This window comes from Octopus bimaculoides, chromosome 7 (genome assembly GCF_046866305.1).
Source record: "Octopus bimaculoides isolate indiv1 chromosome 7, ASM4686630v1, whole genome shotgun sequence".
Taxonomy (NCBI): domain Eukaryota; kingdom Metazoa; phylum Mollusca; class Cephalopoda; order Octopoda; family Octopodidae; genus Octopus; species Octopus bimaculoides.
The window spans coordinates 83,369,429-83,393,687 of NC_142934.1; the positions used below are offsets into that span (position 1 = coordinate 83,369,429).

At 40.8% G+C, this 24,259-nt stretch overlaps 1 protein-coding gene across 1 annotated transcript; it reads right to left on the minus strand.

The window, feature by feature from the left end:
* Positions 1–9,684: 9,684 nt before the first annotated feature.
* LOC149134794 (uncharacterized) lies at positions 9,685–16,417 on the minus strand. Its single transcript, XM_089355584.1, has 2 exons — positions 15,119–16,417; positions 9,685–9,872 (listed from the first exon to the last, which is right to left on the minus strand). Exons 1-2 carry the CDS (start codon positions 15,932–15,934, stop codon positions 9,855–9,857), a joined length of 834 nt encoding a protein of 277 aa, XP_089211710.1. The 5' UTR covers positions 15,935–16,417; the 3' UTR covers positions 9,685–9,854.
* Positions 16,418–24,259: the final 7,842 nt, after the last annotated feature.

Sequence of the window (24,259 nt, forward strand, 5' to 3'; positions counted from 1 at the left end):
ATCATCATCATCATCGCAGCTTCTGCTGCTATCACTGCTGTTGCTGTCATCATCATGGTCATCATCAATCGTCATCATGGTCATCAATCATCATCATCGTCGTCATCAATGGTCATCAATCTTCATCATCATCATCATCAATTGTCATCATCACTATCATCATAAGCAGCAGCAGTAGCAGCAGCATTTTTATGCTCCCTTATCCTAGCTGCTATGGGTTGGACCAGCCCTTTGATGCAATACTTCATAACCCAATGCCCTTCCTTATGCCAACTCCTTGAGTTTCACATGACAGGTAGGAACTCAGTTTTCTTATTCTAAAATCTAAGTTACGCACATTATTGTGGCCATAAAATGTACAGTGTGTTCTATTTAATTATGCCAATAGAAACTCTTGCAGGTATTTATGTCTATATAAATTGTAATGGGTGTTTAATATAATTATGCCTACATAAATTGTGACTGGTTGTTTATGATTAATGTATCTATACAAATTATGACTAGATATTTAATGTAATTATGTCGATATTAATTGCACTGTGTTTCATGTGTATATAATTTGTACTGGGTGTTTAACATAATTACACCTTTGCAAATTATTGTGACTATTTAATGTTCTTGTGTGTAATTAAATTTTACTGTATGTATAATTTCATATGTTTATATAAATTGCAGTGGCTATTTAATGTTTTTATGTGTATATAAATTTTACTTGGTGCTTGATTTCATTAAACCAATATAAACTGCAGTGAGTGTGTATTCCACTGATTGTTGTCTGATGATATTAAAGATAGATAAGGGTATTAAATAGCAACTGAAATTTGTTTAGGCCAAATGAAATTAAACACCCAGATTAAATTTATATCGACATAAAACATTAAACGCTGCAATTAGGGGTACATGACTGTCTACCCAGCTACTTACAGGTTAATTTAATGAAGTGGTAGGTAGATCAGTTTATTCAACTACTGAATGTTTCTTATTAAAACCAATGAAGAATCTATTGAACAATGTAAATGGTTGGTTTGGCCATTTTCATTGTTGGTCAATGGTATTTCAGACACAGTAACTTAACCACTTCTGTTGTGCCTGGGCTGTTTTCGGAAGCAAGGATAGATACATAAATGCATATACATAGGTTTCTTTCAGTTTCCATCTGCAAAATTCACTCACGAGGCTTTGGTTGGCCTAAGAGACACTTAACCCAGGGTGCCATGCAATGGGACTGAACCCAAGGCCACATGGTTTGGAAGCAAGCTTCTCAACCTCACAGTCACATACATACACATACATCATTATCACCCTCATTTAATGTTCACATTTACCATGCTTACATGCATTAAACAAGATTTATTGAAGCAATCTTTCTATGGCTAAATAAATACCCTTTCTGCCCTCAACTCTCACTTTGTTTACAAATAAGGTGTTATTTCCCTTGATTTTTTCAGATGACACACTTTGCAATGGCTGAACAGGTTTCTGCAGTAGATATAAACAATGGCACCATCTATATCAGTGGTTCCCAAACATTTTCAGGCTGCTTCCTCCTTGATACCCAGGTCACATTCCTAGAAACCCCACCCCAACTAACCATCATAAACGTAAACATCTTTCTGAAGCAAATTCAAAGCAACTGTATTTAACAAATAAAACTGAATATATTGAACCCATTATTTTGTTGTTTTTATATAAATAGTTACCCCATTATCGCCCCACTTTTCTTCAATACCCCCTTGGAATTTTCCACCACCCCAGGGGGGCAATACCGCCTGCTTTGGGAACCACTGATCTCTATGATGACATTGCTTTTGCATAGCATGCAGGCACTGTCAAAGCAATGGGTAGACACACACACATGCGTGCGCATGCGCGCACATGCACACATCCATATGTAAGGTGACTCTACATTTAGAGAGATGGCTAAGGGACTATCCTCACAAGTTGCAATGTCTTACTCTAGTCTGGATGATAGACAAAATGCACCTTGGCTGAATTTGAACTCAGAATGTAGAGACTAACGAAATGCCACTAAGCATTTTGCCTGATGCACAAAAGATTCTTCCTGCTCACCACCTTAATTAAATATCATTAGGAATTGTATAAAAAATTGTTAAAGTTTTTTGTGCATTGTAGAAGTGTAACCAATGTATTACACATAATTTTTAACAAGATCTTGTATGGACTCCCAAAGGCCATAGGGATTCTGGTTGAGAACTACTGCTTTATAGAGTAAATGGACTGGGAGGTGGTGCAATCAAAGATGCTTGAATCCTTATAAAGAGATACAGTTAAAAATAAGGATTTCTAACATTGACACAAGCTATAAATTTTGAAGGAGGCTACAGTCAAAGAAATCAACTCCAGTCTCAACTGTGACTTTATTTTATCTATCCCCTCTGGGGGGATGCAAAACAGGTTTGATCGTGGTAGGATTTGAATTCAAATTGTAAAGAGATGCCGTTAAAAACTGTCAGGCATTTTGTTTCATGATCCAATCTATTGGCTTTATGTAGTTAAAGTATTAAAAATAACAAAGTCTGTCCCTTTGATATCTCTACGTCATCTGATTGAAATAATGTCAGCTGTTACAGCTGTTATAAAGTTTGTGTCAATGGAAAACATTAGATGTAGACAGCTGGGAGTCAGAAAATGGCTGCTTCTCCTTCAACAGTTATTTCTGCTGGTTTATATTCAGCTGTTTTCTGAAGCTAAAGAATTGGTAGAATATTGAATAGAATATTTCGAAGTATTTTTTACTGGTTTTCTAGGGTCAACCCCAACTGAAGTCAACTTTATTTTCTATTCTTTCTACTTGTACTTGAAGTAGCCATTTCCCTGCAGTGAGTTGAGCTGGCTCTGACCAATAAGTTCATTATGTTCCTCATGAATGATGACCATATCTGATGGTTGGCCCTAACAGGAATATTTCTGCTTGCTACCTATAAAGATCTGGCTTGCAAATTCGATCAATACCTCACTGGGAGAGGAGCAAATGGATTGGGTAGCACAGATTGAATTGTCATAGTTGTCATTCACTGTTGAGGTGGAGAGTTTATGTTTCAGATACTCTTGTTCAATATTTCTCATGTCCATCTTTTCTAAGTTAAGTAAAACTTGTTGAGGTGGATTTTCTATGGTTGGAAGCTTTCCTTGTCACAAAACCTTATCTATTTTTCAAGTACTCTATTACTCTTTTACTTGTTTCAGTCATTTTATTCTAGCCATGCTGGAGCACGCCTTTAGTTGAGCAAATTGACGCCGGGACTTATTCTTTGTAAACTTAATACTTATTCTATTGGTCTCTTTAGCTGAACCACTATGTTACGGGCACATAAACACACCAGCATCGGTTGTCAAGCAACATTGGGGGGAAAACACAGACACACAAGCACATATATATACATATATACGACAGGCTTCTTTCAGTTTCCATCTACCAAATCTACTCACAAGGCTTTTGCCGACCCAAGGTTATAGTAGAAGACACTTGCCCAAGATGTCACGCAGTGGGACTGAACCCAGAACCGTGTGGTTGGTAAGCAAGCTACTTACCATACAGCCACTCCTGCACCTAGTAATGTAATTTTTCCCACCTCTCTGGTCCTCACATGTAAAAGCACATGGCCAAGTGGTTAGGATGTCATTCTCACAATTGTTAGCATGTGATTTCAATTCTTGGACCTGAGAGTGCATTGTATTCTTGAACAAAACACTTCATGCTACCCCAGTTCACTCACTTCTAATGAATTCCAGCAATAGCTGGGAAGTTAGTCCTGCAACAGACTGGTTTCTTGGAAGGAGTTTTGTAATCTCAGTCAATCATGGGAAAAGTATCATTTGACCTGTCCTACATGCGAGGCCCTACCAGAGGCTTGCACTCTGCTGATGTATCTCTCAGCATCATTGAGATACATAAACGACCACACCACATCAAGGACTGGACCTTGCGGTGGGTCAGGTAAGATACCTTGAGATAAGTATTCTAGATCCTTGTGTTCCAAGTTCATATTTCACCTCCTTTCACTGATCTCCTCATGGAAGAGAAAAAAACGGGTCCTTTGAAATATAAATGACATTGATAGGTCTTCAATGTCAGATGGCACAACATGTATGATTGGAATATCTCAAGTGCATTAATAAAATGAGTGGACCTGTACAAAATAAGCAACAACAACAATAATAATAATGATGATGATAATTTCAGCTGCACCATAAGTTGCTTCAGGTGTTATAATATTCTTGTTGATGTTTATCTCTAGATCTAGATCAGTCCTGATTATACAGATCTGTTATATCACAGGTGTTCAAGCTGTGAACATGCTGTGTGCATTCAGGGATATATGATGTTGTTCTTTTATTTTTTAAGATGTTTTCGTGGTGTGAATTAAGTAGGTTGAGTGACAGTGTTGAAGCAGTTCCCACATTGGTTTGTATTATTGTGTATATGGAGCCCCCGACCCACACACAAAAATAATAAAAATAAAAAATAAAAGCAGATAGTCAAGAAAATGACACAAAAAAAAATTGAAAAATTATTACCCAGAGATATGTTTCACCGTGGAGCCATAAATATTTTCCAATTTTAGAAGAAATGAGATTTTCAGATATGCCATTTTATTTAATCCGGAAGCTATCATGAAATCAATATTTTTGGGATCATGTATGCCAAATGAATGTAGTGATTAGGGGAAGAGAATAGGCAGAAAACACGAGAGGAATTAACTGAAACTTACTCTTGTAGGGAGTCTGTATTGAGAGAGCTTGAGAACAGCTATGAATGCAAGTCCTAACCAAAGAAAGCAGTTTTTTTGAAAATTTTATTCTTTTATTCTTTTTCAGTCATTTGACAGTGGCTATGCTAGGGCACCACTTTTAGTCGAGCAAATAGACCCCCAGGACTTATTCTTTGTAAGCCTAGTACTTATTCTATCGGTTTCTTTTTGCCGAACCACTGAGTTACAGGGACATAAACATACCAGCATCGGTTGTCAAGTGATGTTGGAGGGGGACAAACGCAGGCACACAAACGTATACACATACATATATATATATATATATATATATATATATATATACAACAGGTTTCTTTCAGTTTCTGTCTACCAAATCTACTCACAAGGGTTTGGTCGGCCAAAGGCTATGGTAGAAGGCACTTGCCCAAGGTGCCTTGCAGTGGGGCTGAACCCAGAAGCATGTGGCTAGTAAGCAAGCTACTTACCACACAGCCACTCCTGCGCTGTATGTATATATTTTTTTAAAAAGTAGATAGTGAACAAGATGAAGTGAAAGAAAATGTAAATAGGGATAGACAAGGCTGTATAGTTAAGAAGCTCACTTTGCATTTATATCGTCTGCGGTTCAATCCCACTGCACAGCAGCTTGAGTGCCTGTCATTTACTTTAGCCTCAGGTTGACCAATGCCCTTTCGGTGAATTTTGTAAAGAGAAACTGTGTGGAATCCTGTTGTGTGTATATATGTATATGTATGTGTGTGTGTGTTTATTTCTTACCATGGCCTGTTGACTAGTGTTAGTTTGTTTACACCCCCATAATTTAACAGTTTGACAAAAGAAGTTAATTGGATTGTACCACATTTATAAATAAGCACTGAGGTCGATTTGTGTAACTAAACTCTTCTAGGCAGTGCCCCAGCATGGCCACAATCCAATGACTAAAATAACTAAAAACAGATAAAGATATTTAGTTTTACATTTGTTTTTTTTTTTTATTTACATGTTTGTTTTTTTAAGATGAAGAACAACTTACCCTACTTCCTTTGCAGCAAAAACAAAAAAAAGCCTAAAATTATTATCATTTCACTGAAAAGAGATATCTTACTTCTTAAATTAGACTTCACTAAGCTCGTTATCTTTAATCACACCCAAACTCTGTTAATCTATCCTTCTTTTAGTCATGAAGGATAAGGAAATGGCCATTCTCCTTACTTCACTCTTCTTGCTGTTAACTTATCAAACAGTTCCCCTACAGTTCTCACTATCTTTAACATTTGGTGCACACAGCTATTCAGTTCCAGAACCTTCTAAAATTCATGAAGATATCTTCCAGCACCGTATCAGAGATTATTATAAAAGTAGCAGGTTGTAATTATATATTTCGTTTTTAGTATTTTTAAGAAGATATTTGTCTAAAGTTGTTGTTATGAACTGAACCTAAACACAGCAGCCAAATCTCCCTCATACCACAGGAACAGGTATGGTGGTGTGGTTAAGAAGCCTGCTTCGTGATGATGAGGTCTTATGTTCAGTTTCATTGCTTGACACTTTGAACAGGGGCCTTCTACTATAACCTTGGGCTGACCAAAGCCTTGTGAGCAGATTTGGTAGACAGACACTAGGAAGAAGCTTGTTTTGTATGTGGGTAAGTGTGAGTGCGTGTGTGTGTGGGTGTGTGTGTGGGTGTGTATGTGTGTTCAAGCATGTGTGTTCATGCATGTGTGTTCATGCATGTGTTCATGCATGTGTGTGTGTGTGTACATGTGTGTGTGCGTGTATGTGTGTACATGTATGTGTGTGTGCATGTGTGTGCCAATGTGTGTGTGTGTGTTTGAATGTGCATGTACATGCATATGTGTGTGCATGCATGTGTGTACATGCATGTGTGTGTGCATGCATGTCCACGTTTGTGTGTGTGTACATGTGTGTGTGTGTGCGCCCTTGTCTTCACATTTTCTGATGGTTGGGATATAAGAATTACTGACATACAAGCTATGTTGTTCATTTCCAGTCTTCTGTGAAAAGCATTCTCTGGTCATGGGGGAAATATTAACTTGCTTGGAAACAGTTAAGGGTTGGTGACAGGAAGTGTATCCAGCCATAGAAAATCTGCCTCAGCAAATATCATTTCACCCAAGCATGCATAGAAAAGTGGACATACAGTGAAGATGGTGATTACTTTTCTAGGAAGATGTAGGTAAAACTAAACGTCAGGATGGTCACAGCTGGAGTGCTTTAAATACTTTTAGAAGTTAAATTAGTGTTAGCTTGGATTTAAACAACGTTATTAGACTTGGATAAATTTTACCTTTCATTCTTCTAGGGTCAATAAAATAACAGTCAAGTACAGGGATCATCTAACTAACTGACCCCTTCCTCCAAATTTTATACCAAATTGCTCAGCCCTTTTATTTATATCTCTGTCTGTTATCTCTGAAACCTCCTTTTTATATTGTTTCTGATTCCTTCTTTCTATATCTCACTCTCTGCTCCTTTTTTTCCCCGCTCTGATTATTTCTGGTTCTCAAACGGCATCCGTATGACCCTTGGAGGTCCTATTTACTCTTTTACTTGTTTCAGTCATTTGACTGCGGCCATGCTGGAGCACTGCATGTAGTCAAGTAAATCGACCCCAGGACTTATTCTTTGTAAGCCTAGTACTTATTCTATCGGTCTCTTTTTGCCAAACTGTTAAGTTACGGGGACGTAAACACACCAGCATCAGTTGTCTAGTGATGTTGGGGTGGGGGGACAAACACAGACACACAAACATATACACACATACATATATATATATATACATATATACGATGGCCTTCTTTCAGTTTCCGTCTACCAAATCCACTCATAAGACTTTGGTCGGCCTGAGGCTATAGTAGAAGACACTTGCCTGAGGTGCCATGCAGTGGGACTGAACCCAGAATCATGTGGTTGGTAAGCAAGCTACTTACCACACAGCCACTCCTGCGCCTATAGGATTTTGTTGTTAAAATTTATCTAAAATACATTGGTTATGCTTCTACAATAAACAAAAGATTTTAATTTTTTTTTTAATAAAATTCCTAATAATATTTTATTATAAATATATGACAGAATTTTGTAAACAACAAATGGCTATGGAAGTCCATCTGAGTAAAACAAGAACCTAAGATGTCTATAGATAAAAAAAAATATGGTTGAGACCCACTGCTATAGATATACCTATCCCAGTTAATTTATTACTCTCTGTTTACTGATATCCAATTATATTTAAATACCAATTATCTACTTGGACAGCCAATTAGCAGACTCCAAGTCTCGTTAATAAATCCAGTAGCACAATAAATTTTATCAAATAATACTCATACTTTGGTCGTTTGTGTCTCAATACTCCTTCTATTTGCATGACAAGATGATTGCTTCCTTGCTACAACACTATATATTCCTCTCACTGATCGTGTATATATATATATATATATATATATATATATATATATATATATCTGTATCAACAAAAGTGCATGTGTCTTGATTTATTGATTCAGTTTTGATGAGATGACAGTTGGGTCACATGTAATGTAGCTTAAAATTACATAATATGGACATTCTATCCATTTCCACCATGTTAAATGCTTTATCTGATTCAAATGTTATTGAAACAAACGTAACCTAAGAATAAGTGTAATAGGCACAAAGTCACACACCCAATCAATACTACTAACCCGCCTCTCCCAGTTGAGGGGGTTTTGTCTTGCAAGGTACTAGGTGGTCCTGTTCGTGATGTACCATATAAAAAGCACAGGGGTTAGTGCCACATAAAAAGCACTGGCGCCATGTTAAAAGCACTGGTGCTCGTGCCATGTAAAAGGCATTGGTGCTGGTGCCATGTAAAAGGCACGGTTGTTGGTGCCACATAAAAATCCCCAGGACACTCTGTAAAGGGGTTGGTGTAAGGGAGGGCATCCAACAGTAGAAACCAAGCCAAAGCAGACTACAGAACCTTCTGTGGCTCCTGGCCTAGCCAGCTCCTGTCAAGCCATCTAACTCATGCCAGCATGGAAAACAGATGTTAAATTATCACAATGAGGATGATGATGATGATGATGATGATGATGCATGTGTGTGTGTGTGTGTTTGTCAGAGTGTAAGCAGCCTGAGAGAAAAGTCAGGCGTAATGTGGTGTGCAAGAGAGATGAATGTGCTGGTATGGTCATGTGATGTGTATGGATGAGGACAGTTGTGTCAAGAAGTACCGATCTCTAATTATGGAGGGAACCTGTGGTAGAGGTAGACCCAGGAAAACATGGGATGAGGTAGTGAAGCATGATCTCCAAACTTTGGGTCTCACAGAGGCAATGACTAGTGACTGAGACCTCTGGTGATATACTGCATGTGAGAAGAACCAACAAGCCAAGTGAAATCACAGTTGTGGCTGATTCTGGTATCATGTAAGCAGCACCCATGCAGGTGGCACATAAAAAGCACCTTTCAAGGGTTGAGCCTCATGGAGATAAAGTGGTTGAGCTCCTTTCAAATGTTGGGCCTCACAGAGGCAATGACTGAGACTTTTGGCATTATGTGGTGCTTTGGAAGAAGACCCATCAAGCCAAGTAAAATCACAATCGTGGAAGATACCAGTGTCACGCAAATTGCACCCATGCCAAAGACACACATACATGGATATTATATCTGATGGGATTCTTTCAGTTTCTGTCTACTAAATCCACTCGCAAGGACTTGGTCTACTCTAGGCTATAGTAGAAGACACTTGCCCAAGAGGCTACGCAGTAGGAGTGAACCCCGAAGTATGTGGTTGGTTAGCAAACTCGTTGCCATACAACTATGCCTGTTGTTTCTTTATGCTTAGAATAAGTGTGTGGTGTTTTGCTTCAGTGAAATATAGGTTTATATCCAGGAAAGAAATATGTAGAAAATTATGTAGAAAAATTTCTAAATAAAAGAAGCATTTAATAGAACAAAATATTTATTAGTTTCCCCTTTTTATTTCTATATACAACAATCTCCAAACAGGAAATTTTGATAATCAAACAATGTCTGTGTAAGCAAGATTTTTCAAGAGTTTAACATTTTCGTAATTGGAATGCTTGTGATATCCCTTTTGATGAAGAAGATTGACTTTGATCAGAAGAAAACTATGTGCTGAAAGAGAGAAAATGGGAGAATGAAAGAAGGAAGGGAAGAAGAGAGAGATAAAGAAAGAGAGCGATAAAGAAGGGAGAGATAAAGAAAGGGAGAGATAGATAGATAGATAGATAGATAGATAGACAGAGAGAAAGATAGATGAATAGATAGATAGACAAACAGACACACAAACGGATGGACAGACAGACAGACAAACAGACAGATAGATAGATAGACAGACAGACAGACAGATAGATAGATAGACAGACAGACAGACAGATAGATAGATAGACAGACAGACAGACAGATAGATAGATAGATAGATAGATAGATAGATAGATAGATAGATAGATGAACAGAGAGACAGATAGGTTTCTTTATTAGCCACACAGGGCTCAACACAGAGGGGACAAAATACAAATGTAGAGTTTTTTCTTTTCGAGGGGTGGCGAAAACAAAGCAGAAAAAAAACAAAAGTGGGGACAACGATGAAAAAAAAAAAAAAAAACATCGCAAAACGTTTGGGGTATTTACAAAAAATACGAAATAATACAGAAAATTCCCAATAAATGGGGAGGTTATCAGGGGAAAGAAAAACCTACGAAAAGACCACGGTAACCTCGGTCCTTAGTGTCACAGTTTGTTAAATAAAATTTCTTTTATTTATGCAAGAAACGTAAGTAACTCTGTTTACTAAATTTTAAAACGTTTTATAGAATCATGGTCAAGGTGGCTTCGTCATTTATACGTGCCATTCTTGCTACATGTATCCATCTTTTTTCGAAACATTTGCTAGACAACACTTGCCTCTCTACTCTCACCTTCCTTTTCAAGTGATACTTGAAAAAGTAGATGAGAGATTGACCAGAGAGGAAAGTATTTGTCTCTAATCCTTTCAGACGCGTCCACCAGATGCATTCTTTCGCCATAGCCACAAGTACGATAAATACAGCTCTTCCTTCCCGTTTAAAGGAAGGAGGCGTGACGATATTGACGATAGACTCGGTTGATAAACCGACTCATCCCACACGCGACAGCAGTCGTTCGACATAAGCCCACAGCTCCGAAATGGTTGGACACTGCACGAGTGCGTGCAGAACGGTTTCATCGCTCTGACCGCATCTCAGGCAGGTCGGCCCCGCATTTCGCGAGCCGTGTCTATAGAGCTTATCCCGAACGGGTAGCGCCTCTCGGTAACACTGCCAGGCCAGGGATCTCTGGAAGTTGTCCATAGGTCCCGGCCCGAAAGTCATCCTGAACAGGCGGGTCAGGTATTCCTCGTCGACGCCCAGGTTCGCCCCGAGATCGTCGTCGTACCTGCCCTCCACTAATCCCCTATAGAATGACTTCGTTGTGATGCAGCCGCTCAAGGTCGACCCGGGACGGCAAAGTTGTTGCAGAGCAACGCGACACTCACGGTGCCATTCGCCATTCCTCGGCCTCTTTTTGATCCACGACTACAGCTCGGTCATGGAGACGAGCTGCGGGAAAGCGCGTCGCACAAACGGCGACCACACCTGCTCACCGTCGTCTACGTAGATCCGGAGATGTCGCAGTCTCAGCGCATGTCTGCGCATCATCAACCACGGCATGCCCAGCCCTCCTTTCAACGGGTGTTGGCAACAAACGGATCGCCTCACCATCGGAACGCTTCCTTTCCACAAAAAGCGGAAGAGGATGTGCTCCATTTCGGTGATGGTGCGATCGGGACAAGGCACGACGGTCAGGCGGTATTCGATGACGGACACGATGTACGCGTTCGCCACCTCCGCCCGACCTTTTAGGGACAGCTTCCTCTCGGACCATTGCCGGCAGAGAGTGACCACCCTACTCGTTATCTTGTCCCAGTTCTTCTCCGTTTGCAGGTCCGGACCGAACCAGACTCCGAGCAACTTGACCGGACCGTCCGTCCAGCGTCCCACTACTGAGGCGCTGCCGGACGGTATGGGCTTGCTTCTCCAGGTGCCGAGCAGCAAACCCACTGACTTATCCCGGTTGATTTTCGCTCCCGTCACCGCTTCGTAGTCTTTCAGCGTCTCGCCGACAAACTCGATGTGCTCGTGGCTAGACGCTATGACGGTGACGTCGTCCGCGTATGCCGACACGCTCGTCCCGCACCCCAGTTCTCGCAGGATGCCCCTCAGCGTCGCCAGCTTCCGCAGTAGTGGCTCGAGATTCAATACGTACAGGAGCGGCGACAGGGGGCATCCCTGACGAACCAAACGTGCAATGTCGAAGGGTCCCGATAGACGTCCATTGACGCGAACAACCGAACGGATGCCTGTGTACAAGGCAGCCATCCAGCCGCGGAAAACGGGACCGAAGCCGGCCGCTTCGAGGACGGCCTCCAAGTATCGATGCTCTACCCTATCGAAAGCTTTGGATTGATCCAAATTGATCAGGGCCCCACCCATGCCAGGTTCCTTAACTACCCTCTCTATGATGTAGCGCATCAGATGGAGGTTGTCATGGATGCTCCGGCCCGGCACGGCGCACGTCTGCTCCGTGCCGACCAGTTTCTCGATGACGAGCGCCAACCGCTTGGCTAACACCTTGGCCAAAATTTTCATGTCTGTATTGAGCAGAGTGATGGGCCTAAAGTTATCTATGGCGTCCCCCTTGTTTGGATCTTTCTTCAGCAGCGTTACCGCTCCTCGGCTCACAAAACCGGGAATGCTCCCGTTCTGCTGCCAGTTGCAGTACACGGCCGCCAAGACGTCTCCAAATAAGTCTGGCATACAGTTGTAAAGCTCGTAGGGCAGACCATCCAAACCCGGAGATTTGTCCGTCGAGCAACCCGCCATCGCGTCCCTCACCTCCTCCGCCGTGATGACCCCTTCGCAGCACTCCGCCTCTCTTGCCGAGAGTCGTGGCAAGCTGTGCAGGTAGGCACTAAAGTCCACCCTGCCTTCTCGCTCGCCACTCCTCCCGAACAGTCGGGCAAAATGCCGCTGAAACGCCTCGCACATCTTGCTCGGCTCGAGCAATTCGCGCCCCTGTTCGTCTACCAGAGACCGGATGGTGGCTCTGTTACCCCGCTGCGCCTCCGCCACCCGGGCCTCTCGTGCGGCTCCAACACCTTCATTCCTCAGAGCACGCATCCTTGCCCTGACAGCACACCCTTCGTGTTTAGCATTGAAGTGTTGGTCGAGGGCCAACCTCGCCGCTAAAACGTCGGATGCGATGCCACTTCGCAACGCCTCTTCTAACTTTATCACTAGCTCCCCCTCTACTCTGTTCCTCTCTACAGCTAGTGCCCTGCTATACCTTATTGCTTCCGCCCTTACTGCTCTCTTGAGGGCAAACCACCATTTGTTGTTGACGATGGCTCCCGTCAAAGCCCTCGTTACTAACGTGCTAATCCGGTCTCTGAAAACCTGTCTCGACGGGAAAGACGCGTTTAGTTTCCAGTAACCGGGACCCTGCCTATGTGCCTTATCTAAGTCTAGCGTACACGTCACAAGTTTGTGATCCGTGTAGTTGACTATGTGGAACTGTGGACATCCTAAACTATCTCTATCTCTTGTCCTACACACTATCCTATCTAGATACGATCTCGACGACCCAATGCGGTTGCTCCAAGTCCACGTTGGCACATTTGGGTGGTCGAGTCGGTACCTGTCAGACAACTGGAAGCGTCTGAGCAGGTCTATGAGGCCTTTGCATCCCCTTCTAGTTTTGTCACTCCCCACGTAGTCTAGATGCGTGTCCAAGGTAGCATTCCAATCCCCCACTAAAAGTAAGGGACGAGACGTTCCCAGGAATACTTCTAGACGTCGAAAGAAGTCCGACCGACCTGTTAAAGGAGGCACATAAACTGCCAGCAACCGAAAAGCGCCTCCATCGCTGCCGTCCACATCTAGGACAACCAGTCTACCCTCCGGGTCCGTAAATATCGTCTTTACTTGGAGATCCAGACTCTTGCGAAAAAGAACCGCCGTGCCACTACCGCCCATCCTCGGCAGACAGGGAGAAAAATAAATGTTAAACTGTCCGCCAAACATGGACTTTAGGGCCCGCGGTTCATGGAGTCTGGTCTCACTAATGGCTATGATATCCAAATTGTGTGACTTGATGTCATTTAAGAGGTACCCTTGTTTCCTCCTTGGATTTTTCACCAAGGAGGCTATTGTACAATTTCTTGCACAAATATTTCTGGAATCCCCCTACTGAGTTGGGGTAGAGGGATTTTATTGTGTTGTGTAATGCTGGTGTTACATGAATAATTTTAATGTGTTTTGGCGGTGTTGTACGTGGGTGGTTGTTGGTTTTGATATCGTTATTTGTGATGTTTGTTTTAGAGTTGATGTAATTCATCAACTCTGTGTTTGTACTGTCTATTGCTGTTAGCATTGTTTTTTTTTATATTACTATTGGTGTTAGTAGTATTTTCGGGAGATGTGAATCTCCTTGCTTTGTTTGTGTTTGCATTTTGTTTTGTTTTCTTCTTACTGCGCTTCCTCTTTCCTTTCGTAGCTATTTTCCACTCCTCCCCACTCTCTTCATCGGATGATGGGAGATCTGAGGAGTCAGAAAGAGGTAACGGCAAATTTTGTGCGTCTGTGTGTGTTTCTGTGAGTGTTTGTGTTGCTGTTTTTATTGATGTTGGCTGCTTGTTATTTGTGTGTGGTGTATGTGATATGGGGGAGGGAGAGGCAGTCTTGGAATTTTCTTTTTTTTTTTTCTTCTGTTTTTGCAGTTTCTGTTGTATTTTCTGTTGTGGTTATTGCTGATATTTCTGTTGTTGTTTTTTGTGTTGCTGGTGGTGTTGATAGTAAGGTTTTTCTGTTGGGGGTATTTGGTAGTTGTTGTTGTTGTTGTTGTTGTTGTTGTTGTTGTTGTTGTTGTTGTTGTTGTTTTTGTTTAGCGGCCAGAGGGCAGTCCTTTTTCAGATGTGCTTCGCTGTTGCATAGGTAACAGCGAGGTCGCCTGCCCTCTACCACCACATACAGCTTGTGGTCCTCTGCCAATCTAATGTCTGGGGGAATTTTCTGTGAAGCCTCCTCCGTGATGTGGAGAAGGATTTCCAGATTTTTCCCTCCCCAGTTCTTTTCCTCTCCGACCGTAATCTCCAAAATATTTGCCTCCTCCATTTCCAGGCATACGGCCGATATCAGCCATTGGGTGTCCACCTCCGATGGCACATTTTTTATTATAACTTTGGTCACTCTCTGTCCTAGATAACTCAGTATCATCACCAAGTCATCTGTGCGGAGAGAGAGTGTTGAAAATTGTTTAGCTAAATTTTCATCCAGAAATCTCACCTGCACCGTTCCAAATTTTCTTCCCCAGGTGACATGATTTTGATAAGGCCAAATTTTTCTAAGACAAACTTCAATTTTATCTGTGCTAACATTTTCTACACGTCTGGTTTTTGTGTTTACCAGTTTATAAATGATGCACTTTTTGTTTTTCATTTCTATAATATCTTTTGGTATGTTTATTCTGACATCATCTCCTTCTTTCGTAAGAAGGGATTTTGTGTCTTTTATTTGTTTTTGTGTGAATGTCACTATTGTTCTTTTTTCCTTTAGAGCATTTGCGAAATTTGTTTTTGTTGTGCTGGCGGACATGTTCTTCTGAATATTTTTGTTTATGTTGGTGTATGTACTGCCTGGTTCAAAGGTGGTGGTAGTGGCAGCAGAGTTTGTTGAACAGGTGATGGTGTCATTGCTGACGGCCGATAACTTTACGTCCTTGTTGTTGCTGTTGTTGTTGTTGTTGTTGTCGTTGTTGTTGTTGTTGTTGTTGTTGTTGTCGTTGTTGTTGGTGGTGGTGATGATGGCGTCAGCAGCAATGGTGCTAACGTCAGAGACATTTGTGACGGTTTTTACGCATGGTTTTGTAACCTTGGTTACAGTTTTGTTTTTGTTGTTGGTGTTGGTGGTGGTGGTGGTGGTGGTGGTGAGAGGGCTGTTAGTAGCTGTAATCACCGTCTTTGTGACGTTTACAGCAACTGCGTTCCTGTCACTGTGTGAGCACGCGCTATTCTGTTCTTTTTTCTCTTCTGGCATCTGAAGCCTCGAGAAATGCTTGTCAAAAGAACAAGACAAGCGTTCCAAAATTATGTTTCTCGACATTTTTCAAATGTCAAGAAGGAAATTTTTGTATTTTGCTAGGGCCGAAACTGCCCCTGGGGGCCAATTCCTGCCCTTGAAAATACACACAAATGAAGCTTAGGTGCTTTGCAACAAAATTATTTAAAAATTCCAACAAGATGTGGACAATAAAAGGTCAAATAAACGTTTACCTTCGCAGCCGATGTGACAGCACGTCCGTGAGAAGAGATAGATAGATAGATAGATAGATAGATAGATAGATAGATAGATAGATGAACAGAGAGACAGATAGATGGATAGATAGATAGAAAGACAGACAGATGAACGGACAGACAGACAAACAGACAGACGGACAGACACACAGACAGACAGACAGATAGATAGATAGACAGACAGACAGACAGACAGACAGACAGACAGATAGACGGACGGACGGACAGACAGACAGATAGGTAGATACACACACATACACACACCCACATGGATACGAAGATGACATTTCTTATCTATACTATATATAAAACAGAGATGTGTGTGTAATCGCTTTTCACGTGAAATCGACTTCACCAAATGTTTCCATATTTGTGATGCGAGAATAATTTGACCTCGGATAAATCTTAGGCTCTTCATTTGATTTTTTTAATTAAAAATAAATATTGCTTTATATTTAAGATTCACTTCTTTAAAAAGGTTCCTCAATGTCAACTTCCGGTATTGACGTAACAACGGCAAAAAAGCTTCACTCTCTATTTTGTGTGTGAGTGTGTGTGTGAGTGTGTATGAGAGAGAGAGAGAGAGAGAGTAAATACTACATACACACCGCTCTCTCACTCTGTCTCACACACATACACACGCACACACACACCCCTTCACTCACTCACACTCTGTCTCTTACAAACACACACATACATAAATGTATACAAACATATTTACAAAGACACACGTGTATGCGCGCGCGTGCGTGTTTGTAACAGACAGAGTGTGAGTGAGTCAAGGGCATTGTTGTCATATGCATACATCCAAAGATGTATGTGTATTTATGCATGTACGTATACATGACAACAAACCTCTCTCTCTCACTCACACTCTGTCTCTTACAAACACACACATACATAAATGTATACAAACATATTTACAAAGACACACGTATGCATGCGCGCGCGTGCGTGGGGGGTTCCACAATCGCCATTTATTTCAATTACTCTTGTGAGGATATTCACGTAAATCATTTCTTTCATTTAATCCCCATTTTAATTTTCGTAAAAGTTTCCAAGTACCAATGAGGCTTTTTGGCACATCTTCAATTTTCCCCATTCATGAGAGGCGCCCAGCCATCATTCATCTGAGAGTCCATCTACAGAGTGTCCTTAAATTTCTATACAGCATATTTTGCCTTTTTTTCTTCAAGTATATAAGCAACAATTTCATTCCCGAGCAACGCCGGGTGCCTCTGCTAGTTTAAAAAAAAAGGAACTTGTGGAAAATAAAAATAAAACAAATGGCTATTTATTTGTAAATTTTCTGAAGAGACAGTTACGACATTTGATTCCTATTACTGTTTTCTTTTTTGTAATAAGTAACTTCTTTTAAAATAAGAAATTTCTTCAGTTCAACAATGGTCGCTTAATAAAGTTAAATATATTTAACGATGGTATTGAGAAATGAAGGCAGTTAAGTGCACGAGAGAGAGAGAGAGAGAGATGCAGAAAGCACAGTTGCCATATTCATTTATGGATTTATGTGTGTGAATGTGAGTGTGAGTGTGTGAGTGTGTGTGTGTGTGTGTGTGTGTGTGTGTGTGTGTGCACATATATATATATAGACACATACAGCGAAGGCGAGAGAGCGATGGGCAGAGAAGAAGAGAGAGAAACAGAGACCGAAGTTGTATGACAGATGAAACAACTTCACAATCATCATCAATATCATCATCATCATCATCATCGTTTAACGTCCGTTTTCCATGCTAGCATGGGTTGGACGGTTTGACTGAGGTCTGGAGAGCCAGTGGCTGCACCAAGCTCCAATCTGATCTGATAATGTTTCTACAGCTGGATGCCCTTCCTAACGCCAACCCTTCTGAGTGTGTAGTGAGTGCTTTTTACGTGCCACTGGCACAGAAGCCAGTCAAGCAAAGCTGTCATCGACCATGTTCAGATGGTGCTTTTTATGTGCCACTGGCATGGGAGCCAGTCAGGTGGTTCTGGCATCGGCCACGTTCAGTTGGTAGTTTTTATGTTCCACCGGCATATGAGCCAGTCACGTGGAACTGTCATCAACCACATTCAGATGGTGCTTTTTACGTGCCGCTGGCATGGGAGCCCATCAGTGGCACCAGCCCCAGCTACGATATTGATTTTGCTTGACTCAACAGGTCTTCCCAAGCATATCATGGACTCCATACTACAGACATATAAAGAAACTTGAAACCTTCCACATGCGCTGTTTGCACAACATATGCGACACAAAATGGCAAGATAGGATATCCAATGGCAATATAGGATATTCAATGGCAAAATCTTTAAAAAAAAAATGATATCTCCAGTATCTAAAGCATATTGTTGGAATGAAGAATTATTGCATTTCAAAAATTCTTTTGTATGGCGAACAATTGAAGGGATATTGCGACAAAGGAAGCCCCTATTTAGGTCTGAGGATAAGCTGAAGCAATCACTAAAACCTACACAGCTTAACCTGACATCTTGGGAAAATCATTGCCTAGATCGATCTGCATGGCATTAAATGTGTGACAATACATCCAAACAATTTGCTTTGAAGAAACAGCACAATACAAGAACTATATCCTGCAATCAACAGACATATTTGCCCAATCTCAGGTAAAATCGAAATCATCAATGTCCCTTCATAACAAAATCCATACCTGGACTGAAATTACATTCACACATCCATCGCAAATAGATAATGTTTCTTAGTTTTGGGATTTTTTTTTTACTATTGCTCTCCTTCAAATACTTCAGATACAACTGACAAGAGCAAACATAATTATTATAGTTATTAAGGCAGCAAGCTGGCAGAATTGGTAGCACTCCAGTCACAATGTGTAGTGGCATTTTGTTTATCTTTATGTTCTAAGTTCGAGTTGAGCACCGTGGTCAATGTAATTGACTCACCACTCCCTCAAAATTGCTGGCCTTGTGCCAAAATTTGAAACCATTATTATTATCGTCATTATACTTGGTGACAGATCTATCTAGCAATGGGAGAACAGAATGGAAGAGGTATGCCAGAGATCTACAGTTTGAGAATCAGAGTCACTAGGAGTCCTGGATTGCAAGATAGTGTAGCATGAAAAGTTGTTGGAAAGAAGTGTATACCGATGGATGATGGTACACTTGCACTTTGTGATTCTGAAGAATTACTAAATTTGGAGAATGCATGGGAGAAAGAGCAGCTTCTTTCTGTGGACCCAACTGAGGAACCAGGCCTCAGAGTTGACTGCAGCATATTAGATGAAGCAATTAAGGATATGCAGACTGAGAAAGACTCTGCTTCATCAGGAATTACTACTGAGATTCTGAAAATATCTGGCAGAGCAGGATACAACCAAGTCACACATTTTGTTAATCAGGTTATATAGGAAGGTACCATACCCAACGACTGGTGTAGAAGTATTATAGTAAACTATTAGAAGGATAAAGGAGACTACTCAGAGAGAAGTAATTACAGAGACATCAAATTGTTGGACCAGGTCATGAAAGTCACAGCAAGTAAGGACGATGGTAGGGCTACTAATAGCTCATTAATGTTAGTGAGTGATTGAAATAGCATTTTGAATACTCAAAGATTGCATGCGTGCAGCCAATAGAAATGGGTACAAAAGCCTTGCAAAATTTTTCAGGAATTTCCTAGTGACAGGTTTCACCAATATTTCCTGAATGTCCCAGTGTGGACTCAGTCTAATCACAGCAGGTAATCCAGATCAGATAGAATTTTCATCAGATTAACAGTTAAGGCTAGCATAAGTCATTTGCAGTTTCTGATAATTGGTTCTGAGGATCACAAATTCAGGACCTGTACACATGGTACATATGGACCTGAGACCCATTCTAAGTCAACTCAGGATAGACTAATAGACAGAGATCTGGGTACTGGAAGCTGAACAGTTCCTTTGTGCTATAGACAGATTTAAGAAACTGGATCACGGAACTAATTAAGAGGAATTTGATGGTTGACATCATCAAAAACTTGTAGTGGGTCTTGCTAAAGAAATAAATTAGAAGAGCTGCAATTAGATTTAGTAAGGAGAAATTTGTAGAGAATAACAGAATATAGAAAGAATTAGTTGACCATTTAGAAGAAGTTCATAAAATTGATTTTGCAAATGACATGTTATGGGCAAGGATGGTGCTCAACTATTTCTTTTCTGTGAGACATGAAGAATGCATTGTCAGTGCTAAGGTGCATGTACTGAACCACCATGGTATGAAAGCTGTTTGATGGGACTGGGTGGTAGAAATACAATGTGGTAATAAATACAGAATTTGGTAAATGGCAGACCATGACAGCATAATGCTCTCTATCATTCCAAACAAACGGATGCAATTTTCTAACATGACTTTACTGAACTGGTCTTGTTAAGCAGCAGACCAGAGATGGCAGTGCTTCGATGCTTATCTTGATGGTTTTCTGCAATTACTGAGCAGGAAGATTAAGTATTGTGAAAAACTGATTTCAGCAAAGTAATGGATGTGCTAAGCTGCAGTTTGATGTGCAGATTGTCAGGAGTGGATGGTCTGCCCTACGAGTGGTATTTCCACAGGAGAAACTTATTTGCTTCTGTCTTGGCTGCTGTCTATTGCAGCTAACAACAGACTATGAACATTTTCCAATTGAGTTAGTTAGAAAGTAGTGATACTGTTGTGGAAGGACATGTGTAAGGAGAAATTGTTTGAAAACCTCAGGCCCATAATTCTGCTTAACAGAGTTAAATATTTTGGAAAAGGTGCATGCCAAGGGGTTGGTGCTTGTTATCAGTAGTGAAGTCAGTGAAGTGCAAGCCTACCAAATCCACACACACTCCACCTCAGCTGGAGAATAGATCTGGCTTTGACAGGGTGCTGGTCAATTTGAATCCATCCAAAGCATTTGACAAAGCTACTTGACAGCTGTCATAAGGGATGTCAGTTTTGGTCCTATCCTCAAAGACTAGATTGCTACAGTGTGCAGCTACATCTATTCAAACTAAACTGTGGTCCTTCGAGGATGCCCCCTCTCTTGTGTGTTTTGGGATTGAACCCATTGTTGCTGCTGATGGAAACCTTGCAGTACATCCTACTCCAGCTGAGTCTCAGGAGAGCCGTGTCTGTATACATGGATGACATCATTATCATAGTATCAAACACATCAGAAGCAGAAGTGGTAGATAGCATACGGAGGGAAGGAATAGCAGAGGTAGACAGGAGCACTTATCAACCAGGACAAGTTGAGCTTACAACTAGGCATGTAGAGAGGCAAATCTATGCCAACCAAAGTCAATTTCTTTTGCAAGAGTGAGAACCTAGTTAGGATCTGATTTGGCCCAAAATTCCAGTGAATCAGAACTAGAGAGGTTGGGAACAGGGTGGCCATTCTCTGAAGGGTCACATAGAAGTCGTTAATGCCTATATTGCCCTGATGTTGTACTACAGATGACTATCATACCATGTCCCAAGAAACATCTGAGCAGACTGTGGCACATAGCATACCTATTGACCATAGCTTATCAGTGGTCAAGAATTTCACCTGCTACCAACTCCCACTCCATGGTAGTTTCCAAATGCCACCACTGATGATGCACAGGAAATCATTGAGGCTGGACCACTGTGAAGGTGATGATGATGATGATGATGATGAAAATTAAGGGCAATTAGTTTGAGTCACGTTTGGGTGATGTGTGTATTTGCCACTTGTGTCTTTGACCAAACCAAAAGTCTTGGTCAAGCGTAGACTGAGGCATCCAGAATATTGCAAGGTACTCACAGCATTCTACTAGATGGACATCGCCACCAGTGGTAAGACAAACTCTGATTCTGTAGAAGATTAGTGGAGGTTGTGAGTAGAATTCTCTGATTCTGTAGAAGATTAATGGAGGTTATTGGAACAGTTCTAGGCATAAGCAAAGATAGTCTGAGCAATCTTTTTTTGATGAACTATGCAGTTGAGGACTATGGACAGCTTCTAAAAGATTTTAGTATGGCAGTGCTACAGAGGGGTATTACCTGTTCAAGACAATTTCTATAGGTCCAGTACCGAATTACCAATAGCCAAACCTGTCCAAAATGTATATAGGTTAAAACTGTCCTGCACTGTATCACTCAGTGTCCATGCATTATTGATTTGTGGGCTTGTTTTGGAAAACTGTTGCCATATATAGGATGAATCTTGCTATCAGCTGAGACTAGTGAGAATTGAAACACCATCTTTCTTTGGCAGGGAAGAGTCTTTTTCTCTTCAGTGGCTGATGCAAAAGTAGTGTGATGGACTTGTCTGAAAAGTTTGAGGACAAGTATTTTCCTCTCTGTCCAAGCTTTCATCAGTTTATTCAAATACCAATTGAAGAGGAGGTTAAGATTAAAGAGAGAAGTACTGTCTTTTAGTGTGTTCAATGAAGGATGGATGAGAGTGGTGAGGCTAGCAAAGCTGAACAGACCTACTCTGAGTAAGCATTTCAAATTAGGAGGAAGAGAACAGAGGGGAAGGCATCTTTGATGCCTTTGACAGAGTAATCCGGGTATTTGCATGAGGTTTTATGCCTCTGCACGCCCTCATTCAGTGTCTGGGCATTGCTGACTTGTAGGGTTATGTTGAACAGCTACTGTCACATGTAGGATGGATCCATCTGTCGGCTGAGTCTGTAGTGAAGATTGCACCACCATCCTCCTTCAATCGGGCAGTAAGGCAGTCTTCCTTTGCCTGGTGGTTGTGGCAGAAGAGGTTGTTTGGTGGACAAGGCTGAAAGAATGAGGACAGATACATTCTTCTTTGGTAGAGCTCTCGTTAACTTCTTTGAGTTTCACTTGAAAAGGAAATTAAGAGAGGAGAATGAAGTGCTGTCCTTGAGTGAATTTATCGAGAGGTGGGTGAAAGTTGCAGAAAGGACAAGAGTGGATGGTACCTCTCTAAGTGTTGACCTGTGAGTCGGAGAGAAGGAATTGGAGAGGGCACTTAGTCATAGGGCTTCAGGGAAATCTCGGACAGTGGGGTTCCTCGATTATCCCTAGAGGTATCCCTGTATCAAGGAGGGCCACATCACTATCATCCTCCCCACTACACTTTCTTTTTGTACCTCTGGATGCTATGCATTCGTCTCCTCTTTCCCAGTGTTATACTGTGCATACTTTTCTTTTATTTATCATTTCATTATTATATGTAAACCCCAACACTTTATCTCTGTCTCTGTATTGTCCCCCTCATATTTTGCCCTTGTGGCAAGTAAATGAAATCATTAATATTATTGTTGATGTTGTTGTTGTTGTTGCTGATGATGTTGTTGCTGCTGCTGCCGTTGTTGCTGCTGTTGCTGTTGCTGCTGCTGCTGCTGTTGTTGATGATGTTGTTGTTGTTGTTGCTGCTGCTGTTGTTGTTGTTGTTACTGTTGTTGTTGTTGTTACTGTTGTTGTTGTTGTTGTTGTTATTATTGTTGTTTTTATTAATATTATTATTATTATTATTATTATCATTATCATTATTATTATTATCATTATTATTATTATTATTATTATTATTATTATTATTATTATTAAGGCAGTGAGCTTGCAGAATCATCATCTTGCTGGATGAAATGCTCAGCAGCACTTCATCCATCTTTATGTTCTGAGTTCAAATTCTGCTAAGGTTGACTTTGCCTTTCATCATTTGGAGGTTAATAAAAGAAGTACCAATTGAGTACCAGGGGTCAATGTACTCAACTTTTCCCCTTTACCAAAATTTATGGCTTCATGCCTTATAGTACAAAAGGTTATTGCTATTATTATTATTTTTTTCAACATTATTATTGTTGTTGTTGTTATTTTTTTTGTTTTTTCCTTTAGCTCTCTCCAAGGTCAATATTACCTTTCAACACCTTTGGATCAATAAAATAAAGTCCCAGTCAAGTACTGGAGTTCATATAATTGATTGACCCACCACCACCACCACCATCCTCAAATTGCTTGACTTGTGCTTAATTTAGAAACAATTATTGTTTTTGTTATTGCTGTTGTTGTTGTTATCATCATCATCATCATCATCATCATCATCATTATTATTATTATTATTATTATTATTGTTATTATTATTATTATTATTATATGCATACACACACACACACACACATACAAGTATGAATCTATGTGAGGATGTGTGTGT